The following is a 16,532-nucleotide window of genomic DNA, read 5'->3' as shown; positions in this document are numbered from 1 at the left end:
GCTAATTTATAATTTCCTCTCTATTTCATCATGATTTATAGAACGCAGTTATGGATATGATCAATATTATGATAGATCGTATGACAGACCATACCGTGGCTATTATGACAACCGCAATTTCCGTCCTTATGATGAAACCTACAGGTAAATAGCATAAAACTTTTTTAATTACTTCGAAAAATTCGTCAATTATCGATATATTGCGAGAGCTGATGCACACACATACACCAGAAGTATATTTTTCCGAATCAATGAGCAGTTAAGCTTATTAAAATACAATTTACTTGTGAAATACATGTTTAATATTGGCCATCCTCTCAATGTCCATTTCATTTGCAATATCTTCTTATTCTTTTATATGTGACTATCAATCATTGATGGGGATATACGTTTTAAAAAATATTTTTAATTGCAATGGATGAATACCCAATACACCGCACATAATTTTTGATGAGCTCTTCTGTTCGTGCATTGTTACAGAGACAAAATGATATAAATTTAATAAAACAAATGTATTGGATGACTGCTGTGAGAATGGGATGCATGATGATGATGATGATCTGGAGAATTCGAATCGAAAATGTTTATTGCTGTAAAATTAAAACGTGATTAACATTTAAATTGGATGATCAGGAAGGAAAATATGGGAAATTTGGAATTTTATTGGGGGGTCAATGGTTTGGATAATTGAGGTTATGAGAGGAATTGAGTTAAATTGTTGAAGATTGGAACTCAATTTTGCAGATTTTTAGATTTGTTGAACTTAAATCGTTAAAATATCTCCTAGTATATACATGGTAGGTCTTTGTAATCCATATGGACTCATATTAGACCCCGAACTCTGCTAGGTGACAAAAAGTAGGTGTATAAAAGCCATACGAACTTTTAATGAACCCCAAACTCTCCTAATCATCTCCTGGAGACATAAAGTAAGTGTATGATATTCATATGGACAAATATTAGACCCTGAACTCTCTTAGTCATCTCTTGGTGACATAAAGTAGGTGTATGAAATCCATACGATCTTTTATGAGACCCCAAACTCTCCTGGATATCTTCTAGTTTCATAAAATTAGTGTATGGAACACATAAGGACTCTTGTTAGAGCCCAATCTCTTTTGGTAATCTCATGGTGACATCAAGTAGGTGTATTAAACTTATATGGGCCCTTATGAGACCCCAAACCCTACGTAGCTTTCAATTGGAACCATTTACCGCCTCCATATTAAATATAATCAAATTTGGTATTTTACGCTTCGAAATTCTCAAAAAAATTCAGTAAACCCCCTCAACATCCAATAAATATCATCCAAAACACCTCCAAATAAAATCTAATTCCAACCTAAATTCAATAAAAGTGCCAAAAATAAATACACATTTGTGAAAATTAACATCTCATAAATTTGCTATCTACAAAATATTTTACTTTATTACTTTCATGCTATTCGGATTATGAGTCAAGCTTCATTCATCCCTTTACAAATATTTTTCCAATAATGGCACAAGTGTACAGCTTGCTTACATATTTACACATAAATAAATATTTGTATATAGCCATTGGATATAAATGAAAATTAAATTTTATTTTTTTGCATGCCAAGCAATTTGTTCATTCATGTGTGTCATTATATTTTAGACGTACGTAACTGATATCAGTTTATTAAAATCTAAATTTAGAGCTGCCTTTTATGTGTGGGATTTTGTGAATGAAAATTGGGTTTTTTTGAAATAGATGATGGTTTATTTGGTGTTGTTGACGGTCAATTGTATTAGTTTGATGGCAATTTTTTTGTCAACTTTGATAGATTTTTGATGGAATATTGTGGTGTTCATTGTGATGGACGTCAGGGGTGTAGTCAGAAATTTTAATTAGAATTTGTCATAGAGTGGATTCTTTATGATTCTGATTTTAACTCATAAATCTTCAATTTCTTCGGTGAATCCGATTTTTCGTCCAATTTACTATATTAGTTATTTACTTACTTCGCTGGTCATTCTGATGCCGCTTGAAACTGACCCTATCACTGGCTTTCAATTGCCAATTTCTAATACCAAATGCAATGCTGTCTTTGTCATCAGCATGTCTCCATGGCTCCCTATGACATTGTTAAATGTTGTATTACATTTAGTGATGACTGGTAAACTCGAACCTCATTTACAGCCGTTTAATCAGCAGATATGGTGCCATTTCTTGTTTTACGTTTAATACGGCGGACTAGACACGGTAACGTCTAGTAATCAGATTGTTATATGTAGGATCCAGATTTCGCATAGAAAAGTCAATTAGAATCGACTCGACTTCATACAAAATTCAAGTCAACTCTGAGAAAAAGTTTAATCAAAATAGTAATCCATGTTGATGATATTATCAATATTGAAACAAAATTTCATTAAATTAGACAAATACATGTCAATCTCAGAGTTTTCAATTAAATCTATTTTAAATTTTTACCTACCGCAAATTTTCTTTAAGAAAATCTCTTTAAAATGCAAGCTTTAAATTTACATCCTATCACAATCTGCAACTAATATATCTCGTATCATGTGCTATAATTTGATTGTTCATGCATGGTGAACACAAGAAAAAAAATTAATAACAAGCTTAGAATTGACACTTGCATAACCATTCCTTATAATTAGTTTAATCAGGGTGGAGGATAGAGATATTAAGGAAGTGCTTCTTAATGGTGGCTCCTAGACACACTTTTATGTCGCAAAATCTTCAGCTGTGTCGTGAAAACTATGGAAAGGACCAAATTTACAGAAATTTGGATATGATTTACTTTCCTCGCTTGATTTTGATGAATTTTTGAGAACTGGGTCGGGACTGCAGCTGGGACCGCGACTGAAGCCAAAACTGGGACCGAGTCTAAAACCGTATCTTGGACCGGAACTGAAACCGGAACTAGAATCGAGAATAAAATTGAATTCTTTGAAGCCCCGATTTTGACAATCATGAGATCGACTCTGGGAAGAATTGGCCTAAGTCCGTGAAACCCAGAAGAAACCATGCCTGTATCAATTCATTGCTGACTTTGCTGGCCTTACAGATCAACTGTTATCTATGTTCCTCTTCAGATTTAAGCCATCACTGACCTTAAATATCAAATCGACAACCCTGCATACCAACAAGCAGTAAAAAACTTCTCACAATCTCCATCAATAACCCAATTATTATTTCATTCCTTGTTTCTCACATTCTTTCCAATAAATTACTATGTATCTATAACAAATTTTTCAAGTCTAGCGGAATGAAAATGTCCATCGTTGCGTAAAAATTCCTCTTCACTTTCCTCATATTCCTTTCCAGCCACGTTATCCCTAACTTCATTTTTTATTCATATACATATCTTACCATAGAGTACTTCCCTCCATTCAATGGGTATGACTAGTTGTTAGTGAAAATTGAAAAGAAATTCTATTACACGTTATTGACATAATTTTTCATCCTATATGTTCATACATAGTCAACAACGATTTATAATGATGGTGTATCAGTAACATCACTTAAAATTGCATAGACATGCAATCAGTAAAGATGTAAAGTGTCATGCAATGAGTGTCAAAGACCTATTGACATTATTTTTCATGTAATCATCTAGACACTATCAACACATGAACATGTATAGAATCTATTTTGACTCAGCACATATACAGTAATATAATGCAGGAAGTAAAGTTCATAAAATTATCTCTAACACCCCACAAGTTATGTACATTGATTTTTTTATTGATGATAAAATATGCATCGTGATAGCTTTTTTATTTTGCGGATGAAATGCATAGCTAGAAGAGAAAAAAAGTTTAATTATGTTTTTAGTGCTCTGTATAAATTATTAATTATTTATACTTCCGCTGATAAAAAATATAACATGAAATAAAACTTTTCTACCTGTCTGTGCATCGTCAATATTGCTACGAATAATGAAGGAAATTATGAAAGAATAAATTGATTTGTGGATTGTTGGACTTCCATGCTTAGAAGCAGAGTTGTCAGATAGGTGCCTGTGGGTAGGTGCCTAGCTGTATCATGGTAGCTTTTGACTTTGTCTAGGCATTGCCAAGACAAAACTTGTTGCTTATGCAAAGGCAATGCCTGTGATAGATTTTTGCCTTTTATAGCAAATCGATAGGTGACAACTCTGCTTAGAATTGTAGTAAAACTCAGGGTAGAACTTTAATTCACGACAATCTTAAAGCTAAGAATTGCCTATTAGAAGCATTGTCGTTGTCTACCCACAGCTGTCAATATGAATATCATGTGTTTTATCTCAACCTATTCAAAAACACTCAAAAACCAAGAAAGCAATTGAAACCTTTGAAGAGATCAAGGCTGACTACAGAAAATATTGCTAGACATGTCTAAACACAATGATGTCTTACTAGACAGTGCCTAGACACAAGCAATTGCTGTATTTTTGCGTGTGAACTAACAGACAATGATCATTATTTCGAAAGCTTGATTTAATGAAATATACTAGTTAAACATGCTCGCGAGTGTGTTGTCAGCTTGAAATCATGTTTTTTGAATGCTAGGGATGACTAATGATGCCCATGTAAGTTCAGGTGATGTCGTAGATCAGGTAGATTTAGGCAAATGCTCCTATGATACAGCTGGGCACCTTTCCAAAGCAATTTATCTATTATTACCTAATCTACTTCGAATAGTCCTTTGTGTTATGTATCTTAGATGCATTTAAACATTATTCTGTGCTTAGTGCTATTTGAGAACTTATCTAAAGCTTTTACTTCCCTGTATAACCCTTTCCTCCAATAATAGTTGCATTATTCTAACAGGATTAGAGCATACTCTCGAACACTTGCCAACTTTAAACATGCTCCTGCAGAATCAAGAACAGATTACCATGCTTTTGAGCGTTGTTCTTAGCTTGTTCTGCATTTGAGTGATTTCTACTGATCGGTTGCAAGATTTAATCAAGCCTATCTAATTTATATTTAACTGGATCATCCTTAATAAGTACCCAAGACATGGCCAGGTAAGGGTAGCTTTTAGGATCAAAAAACCATTTCGACATGAATTTTGTTTCAAAATGCTGCAACATTAGAAGAAACCTAAATCGAAATTCCTGAAAAAATTTCAATTTCTGACTACATTCCACCCCATGTTCAGCACAGTAGTATCAAAAATGATAATGTACAGAAAATTAGACTGAACGAGCGAAAGGTGGTTGAAATATTAAAAATTTATTTAGCAAAAGCGAATCATATGCATAACATAATATTGTCACATAATTTCACAAGCATCGGCAATATTCATGTTGATGTTAAGGAGAAGTGAAATGGAGAGATACAGTGTATGTTATGATATGATATTCATGCTTGCTACTCGAAGTGAAAATCATTATGTCTAAAGTAAAGTGTTCCAGCATATGCAATATGTTAAGCGCCTTTTTGTCCAACCACAAATTATTTTATAAATAATTCAATTAAAATTATTTCATACCGTATGGCTGGCTGACTGGAACTGGAATTTTTTCGGCTATCAATATCTCGTTCACATTCATATTATGTATAGATGTGGGTCGTATTTGCATTTTAAACAATTTAAATGTATTGAAATAAATTCTACTTAAAAAAATGAGAGTAAGCAGCAACAGAATGAGACACAAGATTAATTTGATCGCACACTCACACGAAACAGCATGTATGGCTCGCATGTTTAATAGCTCTCGACATACAAAATTCATTTTAAAAGCTTTTTTATGGCCGTGTGCAATTGAAATATGAGAATGAAGGAATTTTCATTATTATAGCATACATAAGGCTTATAGCTATGACGATGATGTTCTGGAGACTCACTCTGTGCGTAAGAGAGCAAAAAAAAAAAATTAAATATTTAATATCATGACGATGAGGAAAGGCATGATTTTTATCCATCGTATATGCTTTTGGGCTTCTTCGTCTAATTCAATTTTAATCCTGAAGCTTTTTTTGCTGTTGCTGTATGTAGATTTTGTGTTTGGAAAAATACTTTAACGCTCTTGTTGCAACATGTGGATATGATTTTTTGCAGGAATGCTTGCTTCTGGATTGAAGATTTTGGAATTTTAAAATTTTTAAAGTTTGACACAAGGGAGAGGATCTAGTCAATCGCATTTTGATACTTTCAATTTTTGATGACTTTTTGATCATTTTGATCAGTTCCACACACTTAGTTTGGCCGTTAATAATTAGAGGAACAGTTCTCTCTAATTTGTTGAGCATTTTTATTCAAAACTTCTCATGAAGCCTTGAAATATGCAAAATTACCATCGACTGACTCTTAAAAGTTAGATTCAAGCAGAACCCAAAGTCAACTTCAATTTCGTATGGAAAAGTCAACGAAGCTCCATACAACTCGAAAATTAATCCATAGTTTCAACTAAACTATTTAATTTCGAGTTTACTTCAAACTGTAGGTATAAGCAAGCCTGTATATAGTCATTGTTTCTAGAACTATAACCTGAAATAGCATAAGTCGGTTATTTAATCAAAAATTTGGCACCAGGCTGACATGACTCTGATTTGTTGCCAAATTCGGTTTAAATCCTACAAAATGCCAAAGTCATTGGTCTGGCCTGGCGCCGATTTGTGCTATTCAGGAATTGATTTTGTCTTTTTGTGGCTTATTATAAGCAAAATAGTTGTATTGCCACATCTAGCTATATGTAGACACTTTTAAATGTGCCTTAACAAGCTCAGATTATTACACAAAGTCAAAAGCTCTCATGATGCAGCTTTTTAAAGACACCTACCTGGAAATTCTACTTATAATTGATTTAATAGTCTTAATTCATATAGAGTAACATAAAGCTAGTGTCCAGAGCGACACACTGAAGTGGCTGTGAATTTTTGATGGAAAATATGCCAGAATCAGCCATTACAGTGCCAGCTCAATTTATATTTTATTCTGCAACACTCTTGATTAATGCTGAATTTTCAAAGGTTTAACAGATTGAGCATTAATATATCATCTCCCATCATCTCTCTAAGATCTACAAATATCCATTCCTAGACATCCAATTCAGATTTGATCATCAACGTTTGATAACTTTTTGCCTCTGCTGCTGTATGTCAGAATGAGAATAAGAATGAAAAATTTGAATCTAATTCTTTATTTATGCAATAAATATTTATGTATGACTGCTGCTGTCTGTAAGATTAATTTATCATGTCACTAAAAATTCATGAGTAACTAATTTATGTTGTTTCTATTTTTTTTTTCTATTTTCTTTTTCTATGGCAAATTCGGCTTGTTCTATGAATATCAAATATGTGTCCTTAATTTATGTGTCTCTACCATCCATACACACAATATTACTTTTTTCCATATCCACATCACATAAAAAAATATTTTTGCACACAACATGCAATAAAACTTAAATTATGCATACATAGAGGAACAGCTGGTTTCGATAATTCGGGTAGAGGCTATTACTTTGCAAACGAAATCGAGAATCGTCCTCCTTTCGATCCTCAAACACCACCCAATTACAGGCCACCACCAAATCAATATCCACAATCAAATTTCTATGAACCAGCACATAGACCACTTGGTCCAAATAGTATTTATAATAAACCGTCATCATCTCAATCGCATCATCAATATTCACCACACACAACACCATTGATACCGCCAGAATTTTATCAAGGAAAGCCAGCACCACCTCCTTCTTCTTCTTCCTCTTCCTCCTCTTCTTCCTCAAATACACAAACTGTTTCGTCGAACACAATTGGGGTAGATAGTGGCGGAAATTCAGCATCGAATAATAATAATAAGAATAATAGCAATAATGAATTAGATAATAAGGATAAAGCCAGGTAAATTTTTTATGTTCCTTTATATTTTTTTTTGCTATCGTGTTTTGCTTTTTATTGCTTTATATAGATATAGCTTTTAGATGATAGTTTTGGGGACATGTGTGAAGCTTGTTATAGTAGTTGGAATTTTAGGTCATAATTAATGGCATCAATTTAGATTTTTTACCGGAACTTAGATGTTTTGGAGTTTTAAATGATCAATTTCACACATGGCTGCCTTTAGGGGTCGTTCACTTATCGCAAGCAGACAAGGAGCATGATCTTTGAGTATACTCACGAAATTGAGCATGTTTAAGTATATTGATTGAGTATCCTTATAAGAAACGCTCATTCCAGTGGGTACGCTCATTGTCTGTTAGTGCATTACGTTCAAATGAAGGAAGCTGTAGATCTGTAACTCCTACTCCCTTCTAAGAGCGTTACTTTTTATGTGAACGGTCCCCTATCATACTAGCTAGTTTGTAGATTAGAATAGATCAGTGTTATCCAAACTGTATGTCATGGCAAATAGATTTAAACCCAATATTGCTCAAAATTGATGTGAATGAAGAACAAAAAAAAATAATAATATGAAAAAATAATGATATAAGATAAATTTTACATACCGTGTGCGATATCAGTTGAGACTATACACCAACGTATGCCGGGGCACAAAAAGTTTGGACAGCACTAGATTAAGTTCAGTGTTGTCCAAACTGTTTACCACGGCATACTAGTGTGGACCTAATATTGAATCACATGCCGTATGCGGTATTAGTCGTGACTTATCACCAACATGTGCCGTGACACAAACAGTATGGACAATATTAGATTAAGTTCAGTGTTGTCTAGACTGTCTGCCACGGCAAACTCTTGTTAATCCAAATTTGAGAACTGCATGCCGTGGTTCCTGTCATGACTTACCCATCAAAGTGTCCCATACCACAAAATAGTTTGGACAACACTGTATTAGACTCTCTGAAATGGGTTAATGGACAGAAAAGTGATTTTAAATATTTGCTGTGTTTTGTGTGTTGTACATAAAATTCCATCTAAAAAACTTCATTAAGTTCTTGTGTGTGTAAATTATGTAGACGTAGAAATTTTCATACTTAAGACTTTATCAAAAATATTTCTTTTGCACTTCATAGTTTTGAAGCACTTCCTTGTTGTATCATTGTTTGTTATGATATTATCAACAATGTATGAGAATGTAAATATCTTGTTACTAAAATAATATTAAAGTATTTTTCAAGGAGGAAGTTTCAGGTTTTATTGAAATACTTACTTTAGGATGTATTTTGTGAATAATTTCTGAAGAGACTGTGCATATAAGAAACTTCATTTAAGTAATGAAACTTGTTAATTTTAGCATGCTGTTACAATTAATATTATTCATGCTGTTACACTTAGACTTATGTAGCTTTCTTTGAAGTTCAGCGCTATATTTGAAGGTACTTATGACTTACATGATGTATGTTCCTACATTCTCAAGCTCTGCATAATCCCAAACAGAACAAGTCAGTTTATCGATCCAAAATCTAGCACTAAGTCGACGTAATTTTGACATGATGTCAGATTTAAATCTAATCCGGCAAAGTCAGAGTCACGCGGATCTGGGCTGCATGTTGGATCAATTAACCGATTTGAGCTATTCGAGAATGTAAATTCCAGGACCAATTTCTCGAGTATACGGCGATTTACCCTTAAGTAGGAATTTCAATCCTGGGACAAAATCTCAATCACGGGATTACGGTACCGCAATCTTAAGAATTTCTTAGAAAAAAGAATCTCAGAGAACCCATTTTCCCGGATAAATTAACATAATTCTGTCCTGGTGATGAATTTTACCAAATCCGACCCAGACTAGAATCAAGCTAACGTGGAACTAGATTATTCGTCTTTTTACGTCTCATGCCTTTCTGAAATCATGTAGCTTAGTTAAGAACAAAACGTCACAGAGTTATGAAGGTGTTTCTAGAGTAATGCAAAGGCAAAATTGCCATGTGGATACAATGACGTGTGATTTCGACACATTTTTACTATTGGGTTGATGATCCTGAAATGTATACCCACACATCATACATGAAGTAAATGTCAAATATTCAACTGGCTTTCTGTGCACTCACCGAAAGGCATGGCTCCTAATATCCTACTTCATACCTGTCAAAGTGGACTTTTACTCACCTTTTCTATGCGGCAAATTGCTGCTCGGGATCTATAGATAATTAAACCTTCACAATATCTCATTTAAATAATTATTATTAATCCCCAAATTCAGCTTTAATTCATCAACAATACAATAATTTCCCCCAAAACAAAAATTATCATCCACCACAAAAAAAAACATTATGTCTATCCAATTTAATATCTAACCAAACCCTCAGGACAACCACATTCTGTTTATTTGTTACCATGCAGTTACATGTCCATTTAATTACAATTTTGAACACAATTTATACAGAATCTGTGGTATATGAAAAAAAAAGAGTAAAACAATGCTAACACATGACACAAACATGTTCACACACATATACACAAAAAATGTATAGCTATGGTAACGTATCTTAGTAGCAGGACCGAGTGGTGCAGGTTAGTCATTGACTGTATATGATGAAGTATTCTTAAAATGGAAGTGAAATTGAGATGATTTGGGGTGATCTCATGTTGGTCTCTAGCTGGCCTCGAATGGGACTCATACCCACGTCCTACGATTTCCAGTCGCACGCTTCTTCCACTGAGCTATCGAGGGTTATTCAACTTCATATGATTATATAGCAAAATTCCACATATAACTCAGATTTGTCAGTCCATACCGCTCGGGCATCGAAAGTTCTCGAACAATGCTTTTGAGATAAGAACCAAAGAAGGGTGCTTCACTGTCCAGAATCACATTTCAATTGCTTTATTTTGTAAATAACATTTTGCATGTGAAATTTACTTTTTGTTTTTCTTTTTTTTCTTCTTTTTTCTTTTCTCTTTTGTCTTTGTCTATCCATCATTTATATATTTTCATCCAAAAAAATCCGAAACATTAAACTTTTGTGTTCCATACTTCCACTCACACAAAAAAATATCGAAAATCCTCTTGAATTGTTGCTGACAAATTTAGCATTCTTCTTTCTCCACTAATAGCACTTCGTATGGTGGCCGACCACAATCTTTAGGCAGTAGCTATTTGTTTGAACGTACAGATGACGATGCCAATACCGGAACAGGTTTAAATCCACCAGCTACTTCCGATACAAAGAAGCCTGAATCAGCCAATTTGGAAATGAAGAGCGAATAAATAATGAGGAACAAATAACAATAAATCAAAGCTTTATTACAAACCAATTTCCCCAATTTTCCTTACCCTATGTCCAACTTCCCTACTTTAAATATTACTTTAATCTAGTAGAAACTACATTTTATGCATTAATATAGCATTTAAACTATTTTATTTGTACTTTTATACTTTACTATAAGAAATGACTTGATGAACTTGATTTAAATACAAAAAAAAAAAGAAAATCAATAAAGAAACGAGAACTTTTTTAAAATGCAATAAGGCTGTATTTTTAATGGGATTTTTTGGTGAGGGCATGGTCTGCAGACAAGAGTGATTTTAGGGAATTGTCCTTCTCTTGATGGAAAATGGTCTACAAAATGATCGAATTGCAAAATAGTCTTATAAATAACTGCGGATGGATGACTCTTTCTTGATATATGCTACTTAAGGTATGTACTTCACCAAGGGTATCCCTATGAGCAGAACTCGAAGTCGACGTGAATTTTATATATATGTAGCTCAAAAAAAAAAATGCTGGAAATCGACTCGACTTTGACTTTTCATACAAAATTTGAATTAATTTTGAGTTTGGACCAAGAGTATATGTTTTTGTGATCTGAACCAAGAGTGATCCGAACAGCCCAGTGGGTTCACTAGGGAACAGTCGAGGTAAGTTGTAACGTTGCTCTGATGGAACCATGACGGCTGATTTTGACTCATTTTTATTGCAACAAATGAGGTTTACCTTTTTGTAGCGAGTCAATGCAGCGAATCGCATTTTTCGTCTGTATAGTATGATGTTTGAAGGACGCAGCCTTATGAGCTGGAGGCACTGCGATTTAAATCTGTTAAAACACACCCTTTGGACCTACAGTTCTTAGTGGGATCCAAACCAAATTATCGTTTAAAAATTGGTCGAAATCCGTTAGGGCTGTCAGGACAACATCACATCTTATCATTAATATTGGGAACGTAGGATGGTCTTAGTGAACACGGTATGTTGTTCAGTATATCTGATTTCACACCAGATCATTCTATTAGCCACACACTAGAAAATAACCCACTCTAAGATGAATCAAGTCAAATAAGTTTTTATTGGTTTGAAGATTCTACAAAAAAAAAATAAAAGCGTGTAAAAATCACAAAAATTTTCAAAAATTAATTTAGCCTCCGAAATGTCAGACAGCCCATCCCCAGACAGCCTTGACAACAATCCTCAAAAACTAAAATCCCCTCGAAAATCTCTCAAATTTCAAAAGAAATACTCCCATTGCTTCACAACATCCAACTTTCAATTCACAAGCAATCCATCCGATTGTAGATTGTAAAGCATCAATTTGAGATTCGTCAAAGCTCTTTGAAGCCGTTCCAAAAGAAATTTCCTCATAACATCACCGAGTAGATTTTGAAAAAGCATCGAATCGATATTGAAATTATGCTCAATTTGTAATGTTGAACAATTACAATTTTCATGAAATGATATTGAAAAGGATGATAGAAATAGAAAATATGAATCCGTTTGAATTGTGATGGATTTCCTTTCTTCGAATTTCGTTGTTATAAAGTAGACTGAGTAAGTGTCTGGAATGAGATGGAGAAAAAAAAAGATGAAACGTGATTTTCTTATGGATATAAAATTTATATTTTTATTTTTTATGGTTGATTTAGTTTTTTGTAAAGGCTTCTTTTGATATTCTTTATGGATGAAATGGTAAATTTTTTATTGGCTTGGGAACATTTTGGTATGATGTCACTTACTTAGCAGAGTGATACAAATGAAGAAAGCTCCGTCACGGAGCTTCTAAAGCTCCGCCTAATCTCCTTTATGAATAAAAGTCGTCTCCTGTTGGTGTCCTTATAGATGCCAAATGGACGTGACGGAGCTTTCTTCATTTGTGCCACTCGGGTCCATAAATCATATGCCATGATAAAAACGAAAATCGTGGTCCACAGGCCAGGTGACCAAAGCATAGAACCGGATTTTGTGAAATTTGATTTGAACGTAGGGTCATAAATCGACGTCATTTCTTGGTGATTTCTTAAGACAGTGATGGCAACCATTTATTTTTCTCGGCATACCTTGAAAGTAAGTCTTGGCCAGAACCGCACATGGCATTGGGTTCAAGACATTTCTAAATAAATTGTTAGCACACGAATGTGCTGCGGAATACGGGTTGTTCATCAAATACTACCAAACGATCTTAGAGGGGAAGGGTGTCCTCAAACAATAGAAATATAGTTAAGGATGCACATTACGTAATAAATAAACAGTGCCCTTATATATTTTGTGAATTTATTCTTCCAAAATTGAAGAATCTTCAAATTTAAGATGTATTTATCAAGAATTTAAAGCTAAAAAATCACACAACATGCCAATATTCCCAACTCCCCCTCCAACAATACCCTCAAAAAAATCAAAGTAAACCTAAACTTCCAAATCGTTCTTCAATTATTCAAATAAAATTGCTTCTTTACAAAAGTACTTCCTCAAATATTATGTAACATTTTGAATTTGGTTTCTGTTCCAAGAAATAAATTTTTCTTGTTTTTCTTTGTACTTCCAATTTTTCTTGTGACAATTCTGATGTTGGCAATTTCCAAGGAAATGATTACGTGTTTATCTCATAAGAACTCGAATCAATCTTTGCACGTAAAAAAATTCAGGACTTTTTTCAGATGAAAATGTTTGTTTACAGCTTGTTGTCGGTAGTTGGGATGAAAGTTCTTAGAAATAAAGGATTGTAGGCGCAAATTGGATTTTTGTTTATTTGGCACACTAATGAATGACATTCTTATTCAATAAGTTTATAACTATGATTCATTTAACACAATTTAGTACTTTTTAGGAATTTTTGAAGACTACCTGTTTGATAATTCATAGAGATAGAGGGGAAATGACAAGTTTTGGATAAAAAAAGGTTCAGGCTAATAGCTATGTAGTGACTAAGAAATAGTCAAACTACACTCCGAAGCTCTTGGTTCTGTCTCTCAGATTCTGATTTGGATTATAAAATGATATTGAATATATCCGGAAGATACACAGTGAATAATTCACAGAAAATTTGATCTCAAGCCAGCGTGACTCTAACTCCAGATCAGATTCGATGAAATCCAGCCTTAGGCCAGAGTCAAGTCGCTCTGGAGCCGAATTTCTATTCCGTGTTCTGTCCAGGATAGAAAATTTTAAAAACTTAATCAAAATAAACAATGAATCAAGCTTTTACTATCAGTAACAATACAGTAATGTAAGAATCAACGATTCTGAGCAATCAAAGTCTAGAATCTAGTTCTTAAACTAAGCTTAAACTTCATATTAAGTCTCGTCGATTATTACCTTGACAGAAAATTAATAAAGTCCCTTTAATGAGCATCTTTATGCTCTATATGCTCCTAGAAAATTCGAACCATTCGAGATTCGAATCAACATAGTCTTCCGGTCAAGGCCAGAATAATTCAATCCTTTTTTTGCTATCATCAGCCATAAAACTCACAACAAAGTATAACATTCATAACTCTACCCATAAAAATGTACATCAAAACACAACGACACTATAAACTAGTTAACAACAGAAGTTAACAACCAGTATGATACAGCAAATCCACCTGATTCATTAGTCATAAATACTTCTTATACCAAAACGCCACCTTTTTATGCTTAATTATACTTCCTTTATGATTTTTGTATATCCATATCCCCTTAACCGTTATAAATCATCCACCCACATCTCATTCCACTTCCACCATAACATCAATTAAAAAGCCTAACACGACTGTCTGTAGCAGCACGACTTGTAAAATAATAAAAGTCATCAGCATACCTACAAAAATTTCATAAACTTTTCCCACGCCATGTGGCATTTCATTAGATTCCATAAAATAGCTTATCGAGTCCATCCACTAAAAGTATAAGAAGAAATTTAGACACGACATTAGAATTAAGCATAAGCATGTTAGTTACATACATATGTGTGAATGTACGTGACATTAAAATAAATGATATCCATACATTTAGATGATTTATGGGCGATAATAAATCCTTAATTATTCATAAAATTTACCTTATTCACAATGTGTGGATTTCTCATGACAAATTCGTATAGTTCATGATTATTTATGCCTTTAAATTGCTCATTCAATTTTAATGTGTACCTATCTAATCTATTATTGACTTTTAGTCTACTTATTAGTGACAATATAAAGACAATCATAAAGATGCATTTGATATCCATCTTCAAAATTAGTATCTAGATTATCTCCATTGATATGTCAAAATGTACTTGCTTAATGTGCTTTTATTGTCATTAAATATTATTCACAGACAACATAAGACTAATTTTATGTCCACTTTAAAGCATACTGAATGGCATGTGTATTAGAATTGTCTTTTTGGTTTGAGGCTTTATATTGATAAATGAGACATTGTGTTTGAAATGACTGTGTGGCTGAATTAAGGCTTTTTATTTGAATTACCCAAATAGCACAATTTGCACGTCGGGTAATCGATCTTAAATCCGACATACTTCCTTACTTCACTGGCCGTACAGATCAAGTGTGATCCATGGCCTCCCACAGTCGGCTCCTGAAGCTGGCTATATCGCTGGCTACCACTTGCCAATTTTCAATTCCAAGTGTGACACAATCTCTATCGACAGCTTCTTTCCATGAGTTATTTGGCCTACCGCGCGATCTCTTGCCATCTAGAGTCACGTCGACCTGGAACCGCATTTTCGATCGATTTACCTATTTCTGCAATTCGGTCTAAAAGCATGCAAATGATGACTTTTGGCTTTATCTACGAGCGATTTTTGAAACAAATTAAATGTACGCTGTGGTTTTGAGCTAGCATGTTGTTAGAGAACAGGCAACATCATCTCTAGTAGCCAAAATTTCATATTTACTTGTGGAAAGCTAGCTGCAATTGACATTTGACAAGCTTGCGAATTACTATTAACTGATTTGGTTGCTTGGACATATCGTTCTGATCAGAGCCGTAGAACCATTTTGAAGGCGCCTCTACTTTATTTAGAGTCTGGACTCCAAAAGTCCTACAAACTCTGGTTCTGACAATACAAAAGCCTCAAACTAGATCGTTCTTAAACCTACATAATCCAGAATCAGTTAATACAATTGGAATATTAGGTATCAACTCATATGCAGGCAAATCTACCAGTTCGACAGTAAGACCTCTGTAACTAAGTAGTTAGATAACAGACCGGATATCTGAAACACTCATTTGTGATTACGTAGGTTCGATTCCTACCAGAGACCGATCTCTGAATCATTATGAAATAGAACTAAGCAACAGTAAATGCGCTTTAGCCACACTCAATAACCAACAATTCCTCACAACATTTCAGCTCCTATAGTCATTGATTTTCAATTTATCACGTACAGGTGTTGCTAAATGTCCAATAATATAGAGCAAAAAAAAGAAGAAATATATAGAGAGTAAGCATATCCA

The 16,532-nt window shown here is 33.8% G+C and overlaps 1 protein-coding gene across 6 annotated transcripts in view; it reads left to right on the top strand.

Annotated features, from left to right (window-relative positions):
* The window catches only part of LOC139091997 (rac guanine nucleotide exchange factor JJ), a 32,864-nt gene extending 21,543 nt beyond the window's left edge, over window positions 1-11,321 (top strand). For 5 of the 6 annotated variants that reach the window (XM_070642272.1, XM_070642274.1, XM_070642271.1 and 2 more), the window contains 3 exons: window positions 42-144; window positions 7,399-7,821; window positions 10,936-11,321. In XM_070642272.1, the coding sequence (XP_070498373.1) occupies window positions 42-144; window positions 7,399-7,821; window positions 10,936-11,089 (680 nt within the window). In that variant the 3' untranslated portion in view covers window positions 11,090-11,321. Of the gene's footprint in view, window positions 1-41; window positions 145-7,398; window positions 7,822-10,912 lie in introns of all 6 variants that reach the window. The other variant, XM_070642275.1, reaches the window with a different exon arrangement.
* The last annotated feature ends 5,211 nt before the right edge of the window (window positions 11,322-16,532 follow it).

Source organism: Chironomus tepperi, unplaced genomic scaffold (assembly GCF_022539635.2).
Source record: "Chironomus tepperi strain 1889 unplaced genomic scaffold, CSIRO-AGI_Ctep_v1 contig_284, whole genome shotgun sequence".
In the NCBI taxonomy this organism is placed as follows: Eukaryota; Metazoa; Arthropoda; class Insecta; order Diptera; family Chironomidae; genus Chironomus; species Chironomus tepperi.
This window is presented reverse-complemented; position numbering and strand designations above follow the sequence as displayed.